This window comes from Emydura macquarii, unplaced genomic scaffold (assembly GCF_026122565.2).
Source record: "Emydura macquarii macquarii isolate MOO-44397 ecotype Brisbane River unplaced genomic scaffold, CSIRO-AGI_Emac_v2 contig_369, whole genome shotgun sequence".
NCBI lineage: Eukaryota > Metazoa > Chordata > Testudines > Chelidae > Emydura > Emydura macquarii.
The window spans coordinates 15,520,254-15,536,326 of NW_027130506.1; the positions used below are offsets into that span (position 1 = coordinate 15,520,254).

General features: G+C 45.6%; 1 protein-coding gene across 1 annotated transcript in view; it reads right to left on the reverse strand.

Moving 5' to 3' along the window:
* Positions 1-394: 394 nt before the first annotated feature.
* KCNK9 (potassium two pore domain channel subfamily K member 9) overlaps positions 395-16,073 on the reverse strand; it is a 118,197-nt gene continuing 102,518 nt past the window's right edge. Inside the window, exon 2 of the mRNA XM_067530437.1 lies at positions 395-1,236. Coding sequence (XP_067386538.1) covers positions 395-1,236 — 842 coding nt within the window. The remainder of the gene's footprint in view (positions 1,237-16,073) is intronic.

Consider the following 16,073-nt stretch of genomic DNA (forward strand, 5'->3'; position numbering starts at 1 on the left):
ACCTGATGCATCTTTGTCACATGGCACTAGTTGTGGAATTGCACACACACACACTCAACACACACGCGCACACGCACACAGCGACCTGCTTGAGAAGAAAATAGTTTGTTAGGTCAGGAGTGCCAGTGGCACATGAAGGCGCCCAGCTTTGTGTGCAACTTTGGATTTGGTACCCACTTCCTGTCACCTCGAATCCTCTGAAATCCACCGAGGGGGTAATGTAAGGCATACTTTGCTGGAACAGTAATAATCCATGCTTCATGCTCAAGAGCTGAGTCTCAGAGGAGGACTGGCTTTTTCTATTCCCTGTGGCCTCGCTCCATCTCACTCAAGAAACCAAACGAAAAAAAAGGAAATCGGGGAAAACAAGTAAAGCAAAAGAAGACAAATCACTTTAAATGGACTTTCGCCTTTTCATCAGCCTGTGGTTATCTGTAAAGCTGTGCAGCCCAGGTGAGATGGAGCTAACAGGAGATGGGAAAAGGCTGTTTTTTAATGTGCTTGGTGAGATCTCCTCTATCTTGTAAGAGATGGAGTGAAAGTACTGAGGGTTCAGCTTGGAGCTGAACGAATTTTGGTGAGACACCATCCGGCTGGTGTACTCGTGGGACCTGTAACACATGCAGGAACAAACTGACTGAAGGTCTGTTACTTCGGCCTTGTACCGCGGCCGAACATGCTGGGCGTCCTCTTGGATGTGAATAATCATGCTGTTGCGGTTCCCGGCCAGGGAGGCCCGCTCCTCGGCATCCCGTCTCTCGTCCTCGCTGTTCATGGTTAAGAACCTGAGAACAACCAGATTTAGAAATGCCCCAATGACTGTCAACCCCACTAGTATGTACATAAAGCTAAAAGCCACGTAGAGCGGCTTCTTTTGGAGGGCCCCTTTGGTCTGCAGGGCCACATAGTCACCGAAGCCTATCGTAGTCAATGTTATAAAGCAGTAATAGTAAGCGTGGAAAAAGCTCCACTCCTCACACTGGGAAAAGGCTGCTGCTCCAATGCAGAGGGTTCCCATGCAGGAGAAGAAACCCACAGTGACCATGTTTTCCATGGAGACATCAGTGCTCCTCATCCCGCAGCACTTTTTGATCCGTTTCAGGAGGTACTTGACAAAGGTGTTCATGCGCTCGCCCAGGCTCTGGAACATGACCAGCGTCAGTGGGATCCCCAGGACAGCGTAGAACATGCAAAAGGCTTTCCCTGCATCTGTCCCTGGGGCAGCATGTCCATAACCTGGAGAAAGGAAAAGACAGAAGAGTCAGCAAGGAGGGGTAATCCCTAAAAGCTTCCTCATCGTATAGGCAGTGCAAATCTTTAACAAATATAACTCAGCCACCCTGTCAACCCCAAAGTTTCCCCATGCAGGATACTCTCCTGGATGGACAAGTCAAAGCCACCTCTTTCAAAGTCTTTGGAGGCCACAAGTGACTCGCACGCTAACACAAACTTCTTTGCCGTGGCAGCAGCAGTGTTCCGCTTGGGAGTTTGTGAGAACGTTGCAGTGCTCAGCTGCCCCTATTGTAAGAGGGGGCTCCCATAGCCAACGAAAACCCGAGGTGTGCATGTTCCTGAGGAAAAGACGGGATGAGGGATGGAGAATCTATTCAGTTGTGTTCCAATTTAAATAAAAGCCTCGTTTTTGTAAGCAAGAAGGGTGGCAACACTGCATGGCAAACAAAATTCTACAGAGTTCATTTCCTGGAGAAGTTTCACTTCCTTCCTGAGGGATTTACTATGTTGTCTGGTATAACATTCTTATTCTTATTCTTTTGTATGGCTGGTGTAGAGCACCCACTACTATTTCACCCGAAATTGATCGAGCCGGATGGCTACATCAGGAGTGGCAGAGTGTTTGCAGTGATGTGTCCTTCATATTTATAAATTGGGCAATCGGTGGTGATATGTCTGATGGTCTGTCATGGGAAGCCATCCTCACACACCGGGGAGTTCTTGATTTTCCATTTGTGCATAACATTCAACCTACATAACCAGAAATGGATGTCTTCACTGGGACATTTAAAAAAAACAAAAACAAAAAACCCCCCAAAAACCTGGAATTGGAATCTTGTCCATTGCAAAGGCAGGTGATTTGGATGACTTCAAAGATAAGTATTCTCTGGCAGGAATAATTCAGCAGTGTCCAGAGAACCATCAGGGGCAGAGAAACCATCCCAAACCTCTCCCAGTTTGGTTTTGGAATTTTCACAAGCTTCTGCTAGGAACCCTGTGAAAGACACTCGTTGCTGGAATATTGTAGGTTTTGACAGGTTTTTTTAAGGCTTGCATTATTTTTAATTACAGAGGAATGCTCAATTGACCTTGACCCAGCTCCTTCTACAATTACTAGAAATGGTTGGAACCATTAAATATATCAGTAGACTAAGGTAGTCGAGGATGGGGTATGTGGTATGTTTCATTATATATTAGTAGAGATGTGAGTTCTGGTTTGCACTGAGTGAGAACGTACCCAAACCAACGAGAACTACTTTTGAAGTTTGAAAAAGAAACTTGAACTTTTTCACTCCACACTGTTGCACAAATCTGCACTTCCCACTAGGAGTGGGAGTGTGGAAGTACTTCAACGAAGGAAGACCTTGCAGGAATTCTTGTCCAGTTTGCAGTCCTAAGTGGTTTCACAGAATCTAAGTGTCCTATTTCCCACTCCATTATACTGGGGAAGACGACTCTTCTCTGGAATCAATGGAGATACACAGGTGTAAAACTGAATCAGGTCCACAGATGTTCATGACCTAGTAAGCCATCTAGTCCATCTTGCCAGTGCAAGAGAAACACAGGAGGACTGGATAAAGATTTCAACTTTTAGATACTTATCCATGCTGAATTTAATCTTTGAGTGTGAAATTCACTCCCATGCTGAGGGATTGCACAAGGTCTACTCACCACTTGTGTTCCACTTAAGCCCTCCAAATAGGATTTAAAGCGGAACATAGATGGTCTGTTGGCCCTTCACACAGGAGTGAACTTCTTTTGACATTTCTCCAGTCAATACTGTAGCCCTAACCTGATATTTTCAGCCTCTTGGCCCAAAAACTACCCAAATCCAATGCGCACAGCATTCAATTCAACTAGCAGTTAGTTAGCTACGCTGCTACATGTAACGGTAGTAAATTGTCCTGCGCTTGACTATTGATGCAATGATCTATTAATTCACTTTCACCAGAACTCTATAATGAATACCATGCAAGCTGCAGAGTAAAAAGAAATATTGGGCTACAAAAAGAAGGGGAGAAAAAAACCCAGAAACTACATCTTCAAAGAGCCGGTTACAACCTTTCTTAACTCAACTGTTAGTTGCTGGCAGCAGGATGGTGATATAAAAACAAGTCTGCAAAAAAAAAAAAAAAAATAGAAACAAGTTATTTTTAAAATTACAAAAAGAGCAAATTGATTCACCTGTTGCACCAGGCCTGGTTTTCAGCTTTTTACAAAGAACAGCTTTCTTTTCCTTGGGGAATAAATGCCTCCCATAGATTGATGCTGGATTTGTTCCACCTGAGTATCCTTCAATAAGGGCTATAATTGCCACTCATTACTAAGATCAGCTTTTGAACTACAGGAGTGTTAATTAAAGCAGGGACATCGTCCCATTTTAGCGCTTTAGTTACAGCTGATAAAGAGGAGGAAACCTTCAGAAAATGTGATTTTCCAGATGGTGACAGAGATGGCAGTTGGTAAAAACAGCTTTCACATTGAGCTCTAAAGAAAATGGTTAGGGGTGAAAAAAGATTTCCTTTGAAATCGTCCAATCCCAATCCTTAAGGATCCTGAGAAACAATTGAGGAAGATTATAACACATAAATATTATACACTTACAAACCATCTTCGTTTCTCAATGTACTTCACACACCCTGTAATTAGTTCAGCCTCACAATACTCCTGTGAGATAAGGAAGCATTAGTAGCCCCATTTTACAGGTAGGAAAAGCGAAGAACAAATAGATGGTAACTTCTCACAAGGTCACACAGCTAGAAAGAGAACACTTACTGTATAACTGTAGCCACTAGGCCATACTCACTGCTTGAATGTAGGTAGTCTTGGATGGGTAAAACACAACAAATCCTGCTTCTTAGCAGGGGGGTAGATTAGATGAGTCTTGCAGTCCCTTCTAACCCAATGGTTCTATAACTCTATGTTATATCATAGCTTGAAAACAAACGTGTAGGGCAGACAGGGCCTTATTTATTGAGATGGAATCAGACTTTTAAAATAGGTACATGTGGGGATCCTCAAAGAACATTTCTTTAGTGCAGGCATGGCCTTGGAGAGTACCTAGCACTGGCCTCAGAGATGAACAGTGAAATGCTTTGAAATGTACAAAGAAAAGGCAAAACTCTCATTTGCTTCAGTGGTGCACATTCAGGCCGATAAATCAGGAAAAGCAAATTAGTTAAGCTCTTTATGTTTTAATAATGTAGGTCTGAAATTTAAAATGGGACACTGTCCCTTTTAATTTTGAACTCCCGCAGAGGCCCAGGGTCAGAAGAGAGGGAGGGATCCAAGTTTTCCAGAAGAAAGCAGAGGATAAACAATTTTTCTTACCTGTGAATAGTGTTTCTCCAGGGGATAAAGGTCAGTCTTCAACTAGATAGGTTTTATTTACATCAAGCCTCAATGGACACAAGCGACTGCTTCAGTAGCAGAAGCTGACTGCCTAAACTGGGTGTCTAGAGATCTTGTTAACTTCCCCAGCACAAAAGCCACTGCACTTTACTCCAATATAAAGAGAAATTCTTACAAGCTGGGAGATGAGACACATTAGATTGGAATTAACCTGGCTACAGAAATAAAGGCATCTAAATACACATGGTATTGGGTTTTCACCTTAGATCATTTTCATCACCCTGAGAAGGGGGTGAAGGTTATGCAGAGGACCCTAGGACTGTGATATTGAGAAGACATCCACTTAAGAAGCTAATGGACTGAAGAAAACCAGGGAACTTGGGCATCCACAAGAAAGGAGAAGAGATCCATAAAGGTGAAACACCATGTACACCAGGGAGTGGAGCCCTTCTGCTGGATTACAGTTTCTGCACCTTCTGAATGAGAGCACTTTTATTGGAGTCAGAACTTGGAGCAGGGCCATATCTATCTAGGTACTTAGAAGGCTCCCAACATTGCAGAATCTGGAACTGCAGAATGCAAGGGCCAGGTTAACAGCAGACAGACTCTGAGCTGGTTGATTGGGAGAGTGATTGCTAAAGTTTAAGGAGACATTACCAGATGGACAAGGGGGTTGTACAAATGACTTTCACCTTGCCTGGTGGGGCCAAATTGGCTTCTGTACCTTTCTCTCCTTTTTAAGCCCAGATGGTTGCTTCACAGATGGTTTTCTTCAGTTGTGTCATGGTTTGACGATGGAAGAGGACAGTCAGGCACGAAGGGGTGAGGAACGTGTCAGGTCTCAAAGTGTTATTCCTGTTTTGGGCCAATCTGTGTCAATTGCAGTCTCCTCCCCAGCTGTGGCTGAGGCAATATGGAGGGTGTCAGGTTCCCCAAACAGTCATGCAGAATGGTTGAGAGGTTTAGGCATGAGAGGCAGAGACTCAGGTCCCCACATTCTCATCCCAAATGGGTCACTGAGTTGCTTTCTTCTTTGCTGACTCTGGGGGTACTCAAGAGCATACATGACTAAGAAAATTTCTGGAAGACCAGCGAGACCTAAATATGCTTGTTTGCTCCGTTTATAGCAGAGTTTGCTCCGTTCATAACATAACTTGGGAATCTTGAGGCAACCTGCTTTGTTCCATTAAGTCGGCTGTTCCATTGCTTGCTTGTGCCCTTTCAAGTGTAAGAAAAAAGAAACCCACCTAGTTAGAGGCTGGCACTGTCCAGTCACGGAGAAATATTTGTTTAGTTTCCTTTCAAGCTTCTAAAAGAGTAGTACAGACACAGTACTGGCCTAATAAAGACCCACTTGTCCAGCAAGGTGAATTCCATTGATTAACATTGAGCTCCTGTGAGAGGACGGACACCTCCAGCACAGCTGGGAGTATTAAAGCACCAGCACTAATCAAACAATGAAGTGTAACTTTGATTGTGCATCTTATCACCTGGAATAAGCAAGTCAATGATAACTGGTTGTAGGAAGGCGCAGTGGCCTTCCTCTGAGCCTGGGCCCGCGGAAGGGCCGCAGGCGCCCAATCAGACTCTAGACTTGCCGGCAGCCCAGTCTGCCCGGCAACCAGACTACTGGGCCCCGATAGGTCCTGCCAGGCGGCCAACCCGACAGCAGGGGGGCGGAGCCTTAGGGAGGGCTGCAGCCATAAAAAGTAGGCCCTGCAGCTCAGAAGGCAGGCGGCTGCCGGAGGAGACAGATGTGCTGCCTCGCCGGCTGTGGCAAGGGACTGAACCATGCCAGACCACTGCTGCAGGGAACCCCCTTGCGGCCGCGGCGACCCACCTCTAAGGCCTGGGTTGGGCCTCCGGGCCCTCTGGACTGGCCGAAGTCTCCAGGCCCGAGGCGCCGGGTCCAGCCTCAGGCCCGCAGCGGCTGGGACGAGCCTCCTGAACCGGAGAACTGGGAGTTCCGCCCAGAAGCTGGTCCGGACCTGGAAGAGCTGCCAGACGCCCAACCCCTGGAGACAGGATCCGACCTGGAGGAGTTGCCGCAGGCTGGACCGTACCCCCAGCCCAGCGACCTGGAGGAGCTGCCCCTTGCTGAGGAGCTGCCCAACCTAGCACCCGTCAACGCGGAAGGACTGACTGGCCTACCCTGTGCGGTGTACCCCAATGACCCCGAGGAGCCGACGGACAGAGGTACCGGGGAAGAAGGAGCCCAGGGACAGCCAGAGGCGTGGCTATACTAGGGGTTAAAGCCCAGTCGGCGTGTTGCGGCAGGAGCCCCGCCGACTGAGTGGCAACACCCGTGCCACTGCTAGGGCCCTGGGCTGGGACGCAGTGGAGTTGGGTGGGCCTGCGTCCCCCTCCCCTCCCCCCTGATCCTTGCCATTCCCCAAAAGGGAAATAGCCTCTGCTGCCCGCTAAACTCGAGCCACTGCTCCTGGCTCGCCCGCCCCGCCTGGGGGCCGGGGGCGAAAGACTCCTGGCTCGCCCGCCCCGCCTGGGGGCCGGGGGCGAAAGACTCCTGGCTCGCCCGCCCCGCCTGGGGGCCGGGGGCGAAAGACTCCTGGCTCGCCCGCCCCGCCTGGGGGCCGGGGGCGAAAGACTCCTGGCTCGCCCGCCCCGCCTGGGGGCCGGGGGCGAAAGACTCATTGCTCGCCCACCCTGCCTGAGGGCTGGGGCAAAAGCCTAAAAGAATAACCTTCCCTTGTTGTGTAGGAAGGCGCAGTGGCCTTCCTCTGAGCCTGGGCCTGCGGAAGGGCCACCAGGACTGGACCGGGCAGGAGCCCGTCCTACACTGGTATAATAAATTAAAAGGGAAAAAAATCCTAAAAATTACCAGAGCAACATGTCTACCCTGCGACCATCCCATTTAGACCATTTGTAGTTCAGGGCACAGTCTGTGTCTGTACTCTGTGTCCTGTACTCTCAGCTCTTTGGCCAGGCGTGACTGTGTCCTAGGCCCTCAGACCGGACCAAGCACACAGTCAGCACTTAACAAATCATCCTATTAAAAATGAAACGTTAAAACAACAAACCATGTGGTATCTGTGATCAGTGTCAAACCCATGGCGAGGCTGCAGCGCTGCCTGCTTCATTCCCATTTGCAGTCAGTTTAAAGCAGTTTCTAGACCCTCTTGAGTCCCGAACCAACACAACACTCAGTGTGAGTCGGGGAGGGGGAATTGTTACTTCTGAGGAGTGGGTTTTCCTTCCTTCTCACATCATTCACTGTGGTGACGGACACCTGGCATCTCTCACTGGGCCATCTCTCCTTGGACAACAGCATGTGAAAAAAAGGAACTGTGCCAGCACCATGACTTAACCCTTTCTTACTCGTTCTGGCTACAGCTCTGCGTGGCAGAGAATGAAAAGGAAATAATGGCCTCTGCAATTCAGACAGGGAGACATAATTCAGAGAAAAAACCAGGCTGATATCACAGGTTCAGTTAAGAGCTTTATCTACGTCAGAGAACAGGCCATGGAAAATTGCTGGCACTTATCTGAACTCAGCGCCGCCACTTCAAATGGGAAGGAGAGGAAGCCGCATCTTTTTCATTGTAAAGATGAAAGCGGTCTATGTCAGGGTTTGACAATGAGGCTCTGGAGCCTTTTGGCTCTGCTACCAGGCTCATTGTGGCCAAAGACCTTTCCCATCTACCCAGTGGCAGGTGTGAAGGGAGCAGGTGGGTTTTGCTCACTTCCCCATGAAGAGCAAAAAGAAAAGCACTATCACAATGGGCAGTCTCCGCAAACAGGCCGAAAACTGAATAGCCTACGGAGACTGAATTCTCCCTAGAGGCAACCCCTTCGGGATGGAAGGGCACTGCGTAGAAACGTGCGCTGCTGCTGTCCTTGGAACACCTTTGTTTTGGACAGACTTCTCCGGGCTGCCAATGACTACAAAATGAAAATAAATCACAGGCCCCACCCAAAACTAGCCCTGCAAACTGTTCTGGCCCAAAGGGCTTCACAGCTCCAGTGGAGAGAGATGTAAACTGCGGACTCATGACTGTGCTTTACAAACTGATCCCAATTATTAAACCATGATAATCACCTGATAACTAATCAAAGGGTTTCACCATTCTTTTTCCCAGGCAGCCTTTCAATGGAGAAATCCATTTATTCTGCAATGTTATCATCCACTACCATAATGCCTCAGGCTGTGCTCTCATTAGAGCTTTTTTTAAAAGGATGGGGGCGTGATTGTTAATGGATGGGAGGCATCCCAGGAAAATCCATGTGCGGGAGAAAGCAGTGTTGCATGATGGCAAGTTTCCCTAGACGCCAACATAAACCAGTGACCCAACATGGGATAGGGTGGCACTGAACCACTGTGGTTATTAAATGTCCCAGGTAATTTTCTGCAAGATTGGAGTGATAATCCCAATTCCTAACTAACTTCCAATTTGGGTGTTTACATTCTGCTTAATGAAGTTTCCCCTCCAAGTTTCCAATGGAGTTGTTATTCTTCCTATCTATCCAAAACTGTTGCATAGCATAGCTGGCAATGTTAAAACAGCTGCCGCATTCCGCCCCAGCTGTGGCTGCATGTCAGCAATGACTGGAGTGATATCCATGCTAACTAAGCTATTTAGCCACTCAGGGAAAGGAAGGTAAGCAAATCAGAGAAAGCAGATCCCATTCCTGTCAGAAAAGCAGTGGATCTCCATCTGATCAATGCTGTGAGTCTGGTTCATCTTGATGAAAGATGCCTTGTTAATATAACTATCCTCCCTGGCATTCAAGCATATAGTCTGGAAGTTATTTTTGACTCCTCCATCTCCTTTGTCCCACATATCCAAGCCATCTTTTTGTTCCATATTTGTACAGCACCTAGCGCAATGGAGTCCTGGACCATGACTAGGGCTCCTAGGCACTGCAGAAATACAAATAAATGCATAATAACAATATCGAAATCCTACTGCTTTGTCTTCCTGAACATCTCCAGGATCCACCCTTTTCATTCCCTCCCTACAGCCAGGCTCAAGCCCTCATTATATCTTGCCTCAACTACTGCTACATCTTCCCCTCCGGTCTCCCAAACGCACACACTGCCCCCTTCAGCTCATATAAAATGCAGCTGCTAAAGTCATATCATAACACAACACAAGGGCTCTCTTTTTGTACAGGGTGACCTGGAGATATCACACACCACTATGCAGATGTGATTGCCACAGACAGGAACCCTGCAACCTTTATCTCAGGGGGGTGGGTGTCAAAATCTTAAAGGTATCTCCTATGAGGATATCTTGTATGAGGGTGGCTCAGTTTATAAGCACTGCTCATTTGTCCTCTGTTACTATACAACTCACCTTCCCCAATAACCATGCTTCCTCCCAGTATGCTTGCTGCAGTCTGCTCTGATTCATCATATAAGTTCACATACCCATTTGGAAATTACACAGAATAGTTTTGTGTTATATCAGGGTCCACCGAAGCCCTCCCTAAGCCTGTATTGCTAGATCACAGCAGGTGACTTGTGTAGTTTTGTTCTCACTGGGCATCTTTCTTGCTGAACTTGAATCAAGTTTTTAAGTTATTCACGTAAAACAAGTTTCAATGAGTTTCAGCCGAGATCTGGCTGAATCCGTGGATCCCTCCAAGAGACAGGCAGGGACAAAAAGGGCAAGACAAATTGGCTTCTTCTCTTCTGATCAGCTAAGTTATATGTCAGTGCCAGCCTAAACCATTATTCTCAAGAGTGGGAGGCCAACCCAGATCTCTGTACAGCGTGAGTCATGAGACAGATGACCACCTCAGCCTGCAAAATTACCCCAGGCACGGGAATGTCTGTAAGCAAAACAGAGAGGCTGAATCAAATGCCTGTTAGCAAACTGAACAGATGACAGCGATGCAGCAGAGATGAACGGCTGCCCCAAAAGATAGCTAATGGCTGCTACGTCAGCATGTCCGTGTCCTCTTCAAGTCTTGGGCTTCAAAATCGTGTTTCCTCAAGCACTTTTAGATCATGTTATGGCCTAAATTCATTGTCCAGAATCTACTCTACATAGATCTTCCCTGGTTTATGAAACTCGAACGCTCTGTTTTAGCAAGGCCTGTTTATTTATTTATTATAATTGTTTCCTTTAACAGATCTCCAGATACCCTAGAGCTCCAACGTTTCAAATCCATGTAAAGTACGTGTGCCACCTCTAATACATACCACTGCTGTGAGTGTTACCCACAGACACTGATAGACTGACTGTCAGGTGAGAGAAAACACACACACACACACAGAGATGCTTGACAAAATAAATAATGCTTCTGTTGCTCAGTAAAGCTAGCCAAATGCAGGCTCTTCTGGACAGCTGGGGGGAATGATATTGGTAGGCCATCGACCAGGAGAACCTTCTGCATGGTGCTCCATGAATCAACAGCGAAGGCACCCAGCTGATCTCCGCTGCTGTGCTGGCATTTGGGGGCAGGATACGTTTCTTAGACAACCTTGGGGTACTGCTCAACCAAGGGCCACACTGATGATTTCCCATTGGCCTGAGGACAACACTTAACGTGTGTGAAATGAAGCCAAGTGCAGCCAAACTTTTTTTTAACATAGGGCTGTAGAACATATAGTTCCACTTGGATCAAGATGGAGCAAAATTCAGAGGTTCTGGTGTATTCCCTGAGATCGTACCGCCTTTGAGTTCATGTCCCAATGCTTTCCTCAGGGGTAAATGTAAGCAGCAAACTTTGCCTCCTTCTACAGCCCACCCTTAGTTCATGCATGGATCTTTGATGGATCAGCATCCATAAGAGACAATAGAGAAGAGTGCTTTAGAGACAGCGTTCATCCTACCCTCTGCCATGCATATGGAGGGTGCCTACATCCAGCTTAGACAACATGGCCTTGTAGATTAACAACCAAATTACTTTGAGGAAAGATAGAAGCAGTGAGATGAACTGGTTACCAACAAAGTCCTAGAAATGGACAGAAAATAGTGAGCAACTTCCACAAAGAGGTTTAAAATTTGTTTTTAAAATTTTTAAAATTTAAATTTTAATTAATTAATTAATTTAAATAATAACTAAATACATTTAATTAATACAATAATTAATTATAAAAATTTTTCAATTAAAAAACGAAACCTGAAAAGCAGGTTTTGAAAACCAAAATATCTGTCGGCGAGGGGTGATTTTTCATTGTACAACTGGAACATTTTGAAAGAAATTACGTTTTTCCATGAATATTTGGTTTCCAAAGAAAGCCATTTAAAAAAATTCCAACTGAAAAATTTCAATTGGTACCACAAATTATTGATACCTCTTTGGGTAATAGTAAGTATGCTGGGTGCTGTATGCTGTAACCCATAATCTCCATTGGCTCAGTTCTGCTGTATCTCATTCATTTGTATATGATCTTTTTTACTGATGAGGTAAGAAATAATTGGGACGGTCAAAAGTTCTCTTTGCCCTTTAAAAAAAAACCTAATAAGTAAAATGTCCAATGGATCTGTTCTCTCACGCAATGTTCTTCGAATCCTAGAAATCAGAGCCTTGTTAGGTTGCCTAATCCAGCTCCCAGCCAATGCAGACTGACTCCCTACCATACATCCACTAGTGCTTTGTCCAATGTCTTGTCTAATCTGAAATGTCTCAAGTGACAAGTTTAGTTCAGAGGAAGCCTATGAAAAGTAAGGGCACAGAGCCTGTTTTTCTTATTTGGCTGTCTGTCTCGCTCTCTCCCTTGCTATTTCATCTCCATTCCTCTCGTACGTGCTGTCTCATCTAAGTCCCGTCACATATTACAGCAAACACGACTAGCAGCAGCTTCTTCTTTGTTTTAACTCAAAGAAGACACGGCGGTTGCATCTCCCCCATGGCATGATGCTGCATACAGAACTCAGAATGATGAGAGCTCCGTGCCACAGCCAGGATTGGCTTGGATGTTTCATGACTAACTGTACTCTTTTGGAGGTTGTACAGTTACTATAAAACCAATTCTGTTTCAACCCTCATTTTCCCTCCCTATGGCCATCATCCAAACGTGCTGGAGCCCCACCGAGCAGTCTCCAAGGGGTGCTGGTGCAACATCTCAAGCAATGTTTGGGGAATATGAATGCCATCTTCCCAGGGATGGATGTATAGAACTACACCAGGAGTAAGCGCTCTGACATCTCAAGCAATAGTCCCTCCATCTATGCTCACGCTCCCACCTAGTGACTCTGTTCTAATTGTTGTTAATTAGCTCCAAGCGCTTTTAGGAAGCTGAATTCATACTCATCCCCTATATCCAATCTCTCCACTTGCTCCTCCTCTTCTTCCTCGGAAGCCGTCGTAGGTCTCACTCCCAGGTCACATCACAAACACTCCCAAGACAAATCATGCATAGAACAAGAACTCAATCTGAAGTGAATCATAGAGACCAGTAAGAAAAAATCTATTACATCATGTTGTCCATTCCCAGGGGCAAGTGAAGGATTGTTCCCTTCAGTATATTCTACAGGGCTTTGTCCAGTCTTGTTTAAATGTTTGAAATAACAGGGCTTCTGCCATTTACCTTAGCAGATTAGGCCACTGTCCAATACATCCTGGCATTAGCCAGTCTTTCTGCTATGCAACCTGGTTTATTCTGCTCATTTTTCCATAACTTTTACTTCTATATCCCATATACCACACACAATTTCTCTCCTTCCTTGCTGTTTAACTCCCTTAAAATATTGTCTCTCATCATAGTCAATAAGCTTTATATACTGAAGAACTCAGGGCACAATCTTTCACTTAAATCAACAGCTTTAGCTTATCTATACAAATTTAGTTTTTAAATATTTCCCCACATTCAAATCCTTTCCTCGATCATTCTTATTACTCTTCTCTGAATTCCCTGTAATCCTTCAATATCTTTCTAGTATCTTTCCTAGCAATGTGCACAGTCTGTCATGTGATGACTTTGCATATGTAGCTCAAAAGAGCCATGTCTTTTTAACTATCTCATTGCATTTCAACCTCATATTTTGAAATTGCCATCCATTATCACTGCTAGAGTTCATTTGTCGTCACTGCTTTCCAAGTCTTCCTCTCCCTGCACATCTGTGTTGCAGACTAGAATTTGTTTCCCCCGATCAGCTATATATAGAACAATAATAATGCATAATTGCAGAAGAGAATATCCTGATTGGGCAGTTTTAATTCTTTTCTTTAACTGGAGTTTGTGACACTTTCGAGGGGTACCCAGGGCTGTGTGGCAACTCGCTACTACCAACCTTAGCATGAGGAAGGCTTGTCCGTACCTGCTATGGGTCAGCTCCTTGGCTCCTCCGAACATGGGCCACACAAGCTCTCTCCTCTAGACCTTACTCCCCTTCTCTACAGGTTAGCGATAGACACACCCAAGCCTTCCACATATCTCCCTGAAGCTCCAGCCCCTGGTCGCTGGACACACGCAGTATTCACAGATTTGCTGCTTCCAAAAAAGCCATATCTCCAGCTTACCAGTTTCACCTCAGATCACCAATCCGCTGAACACATAGCACTGAGCTATGTTTCTAATGAAAACAAGCATAAGTTTATTTAACAAAGAGTAGAGATTCAAGTGATAGCAAGTAAAAAGTATTGGAAACAGATGGTTACACATAAAATAAAAGCATAATAGATTCTAGAACCTAGACGTACTTAACTCAACACTTTCCTGTCTTATACAGTAATGCTCCTCCAAAGTCCTTCCAGTGTTTTATAGCTTGCCTCCTTGTAAACCCAATCTCTCCTGATGTTTATTTCCCTGTAAATTTCCCCTACTAAAGCTTTCACAACCACCCGATGAGCATTTGGCTCAGTATGCAAACAAGCATCCACTGTGAGACATCTGATGCCCAGCATACACATGACCAGACAGAGAGAGAAACATGTGTTACCTCCTGCTTGAAATGAATCTGTCTGAGACATGTCACCTCCTAGTTACCTGCCTTAACAACATAACTTTCCATATAGACACATAACTTCTTCAATGGTATCCGTACACACATTTCACAATGATTATGATGTCCAGTGGGCTACTGGCTCTCAGTAGAAACCTCACATACCACCCTTTAGTGAATTATTGTACATATATGTATAGCAAATATGGCAGGCGACCAGCTTGGCTTAACAAAGAAGTCTTTGGTGAGCTTAAACACAAAAAGGAAACTTACAAAAAGGGGAAGCGTAGTCAAATGACAAGGGAGGAGCATAAAAATACTGCTCGAGTATGCAGGAGTGAAATCAAGAAAACCAAAGCACAATTGGAGTTCCAGCTAGCAAGGGACATGAAGAGTAACAAGAAGAGTTTTTACAGGTATGTTAGTAACAAGAAGAAGGTCAGGAAAAGTGTGGGCCCCTTCCAGAATGCGGGAGGCAATCTGCTGACAAATGATGTGGAAAAAGATGAAATACTCAATACTTTTTTTGCCTCAGTCTTCACAGACAAGGTCAGCTCCCAAACTACTGCACTGGATAGCACAGAATGGGGAGGAGGTGAGCAGCCCTCAGTACTGAAAGAACAGGTTCAGAACTATTTAGAAAGGCTGGACATGAACAAGTTCATGGGGCCAGATGCAATGCATCCTACAGTGCTGAGGGAGTTGGCTTATGTGATTGCAGAGCCATTGGCCATTATCTTTAAAAACTCGGGCGATTGGGAGAGGACCCGGATGATTGGAAAAAGGCAAATATAGTGCCCATCTTCAAAAAAGGGAAGAAGGAGGAACCAGGGAACTACAGATTGGTCAGCTGGAAAAAATCATGGAGAAGGTCCTCAAGGAATCCATTTTGAGGCACTTGGTAGAGAGGAAGGTGATCAGGAACAGTCAGCATGGATTCACAAAGGGCAACTCATGTCTGACCAACATGATTGCCTTCTATGATGAGATGCCTGGCTCTGTGGATGTGGGGAAAGCAGTGGACGTGGTATACTTTGACTTTAGCAAAACTTTTGATACTGTCTCCCACCATATTCTTATTGGCAAGTTAAAGAAGTATGGGTTGGATAAATGGACTATAAGATGGATAGAAAACTGGCTAGATCATCGGGCTCCACATGTAGTGATCAATGGCTTGATGTCTAATTGGCAGCTGGTAGAAACTGGAGTGCCCCAGGGGTCAGTGCTGGGACTGGTTTTCTTCAACATCTTCATTAATGATCTGGAGGATGGGGTGGATTTCACACTCAGCAAGTTTGCAGATGACACTAAGATGTGGGGAGTGGTAGATACGCTGGAGGGCATGGATAGGATACAGAGTGACCTAGGGCTTGTTCACACTTACCCAGAAATTCGGCAGCAGTCGACGGGAGTTACGCAAACTACGCAGAGTAGTTTGTGTAACTCCCGTCAACTGCTTCTGCGTGCTATTCACATTGCGCTGAGCCAACGGGAAAAGCGTTCCCGTCGGCTCAGCACTACGCTAGTTGAGGAGGTGGACTTATTAAGTCGACTCCCTCATCAATTGAGCAGGTCTCACTGACCGCTCAATCGATCATGAAAGATTGATCTGGTGGTGGCGATTTTGCCGCCGCC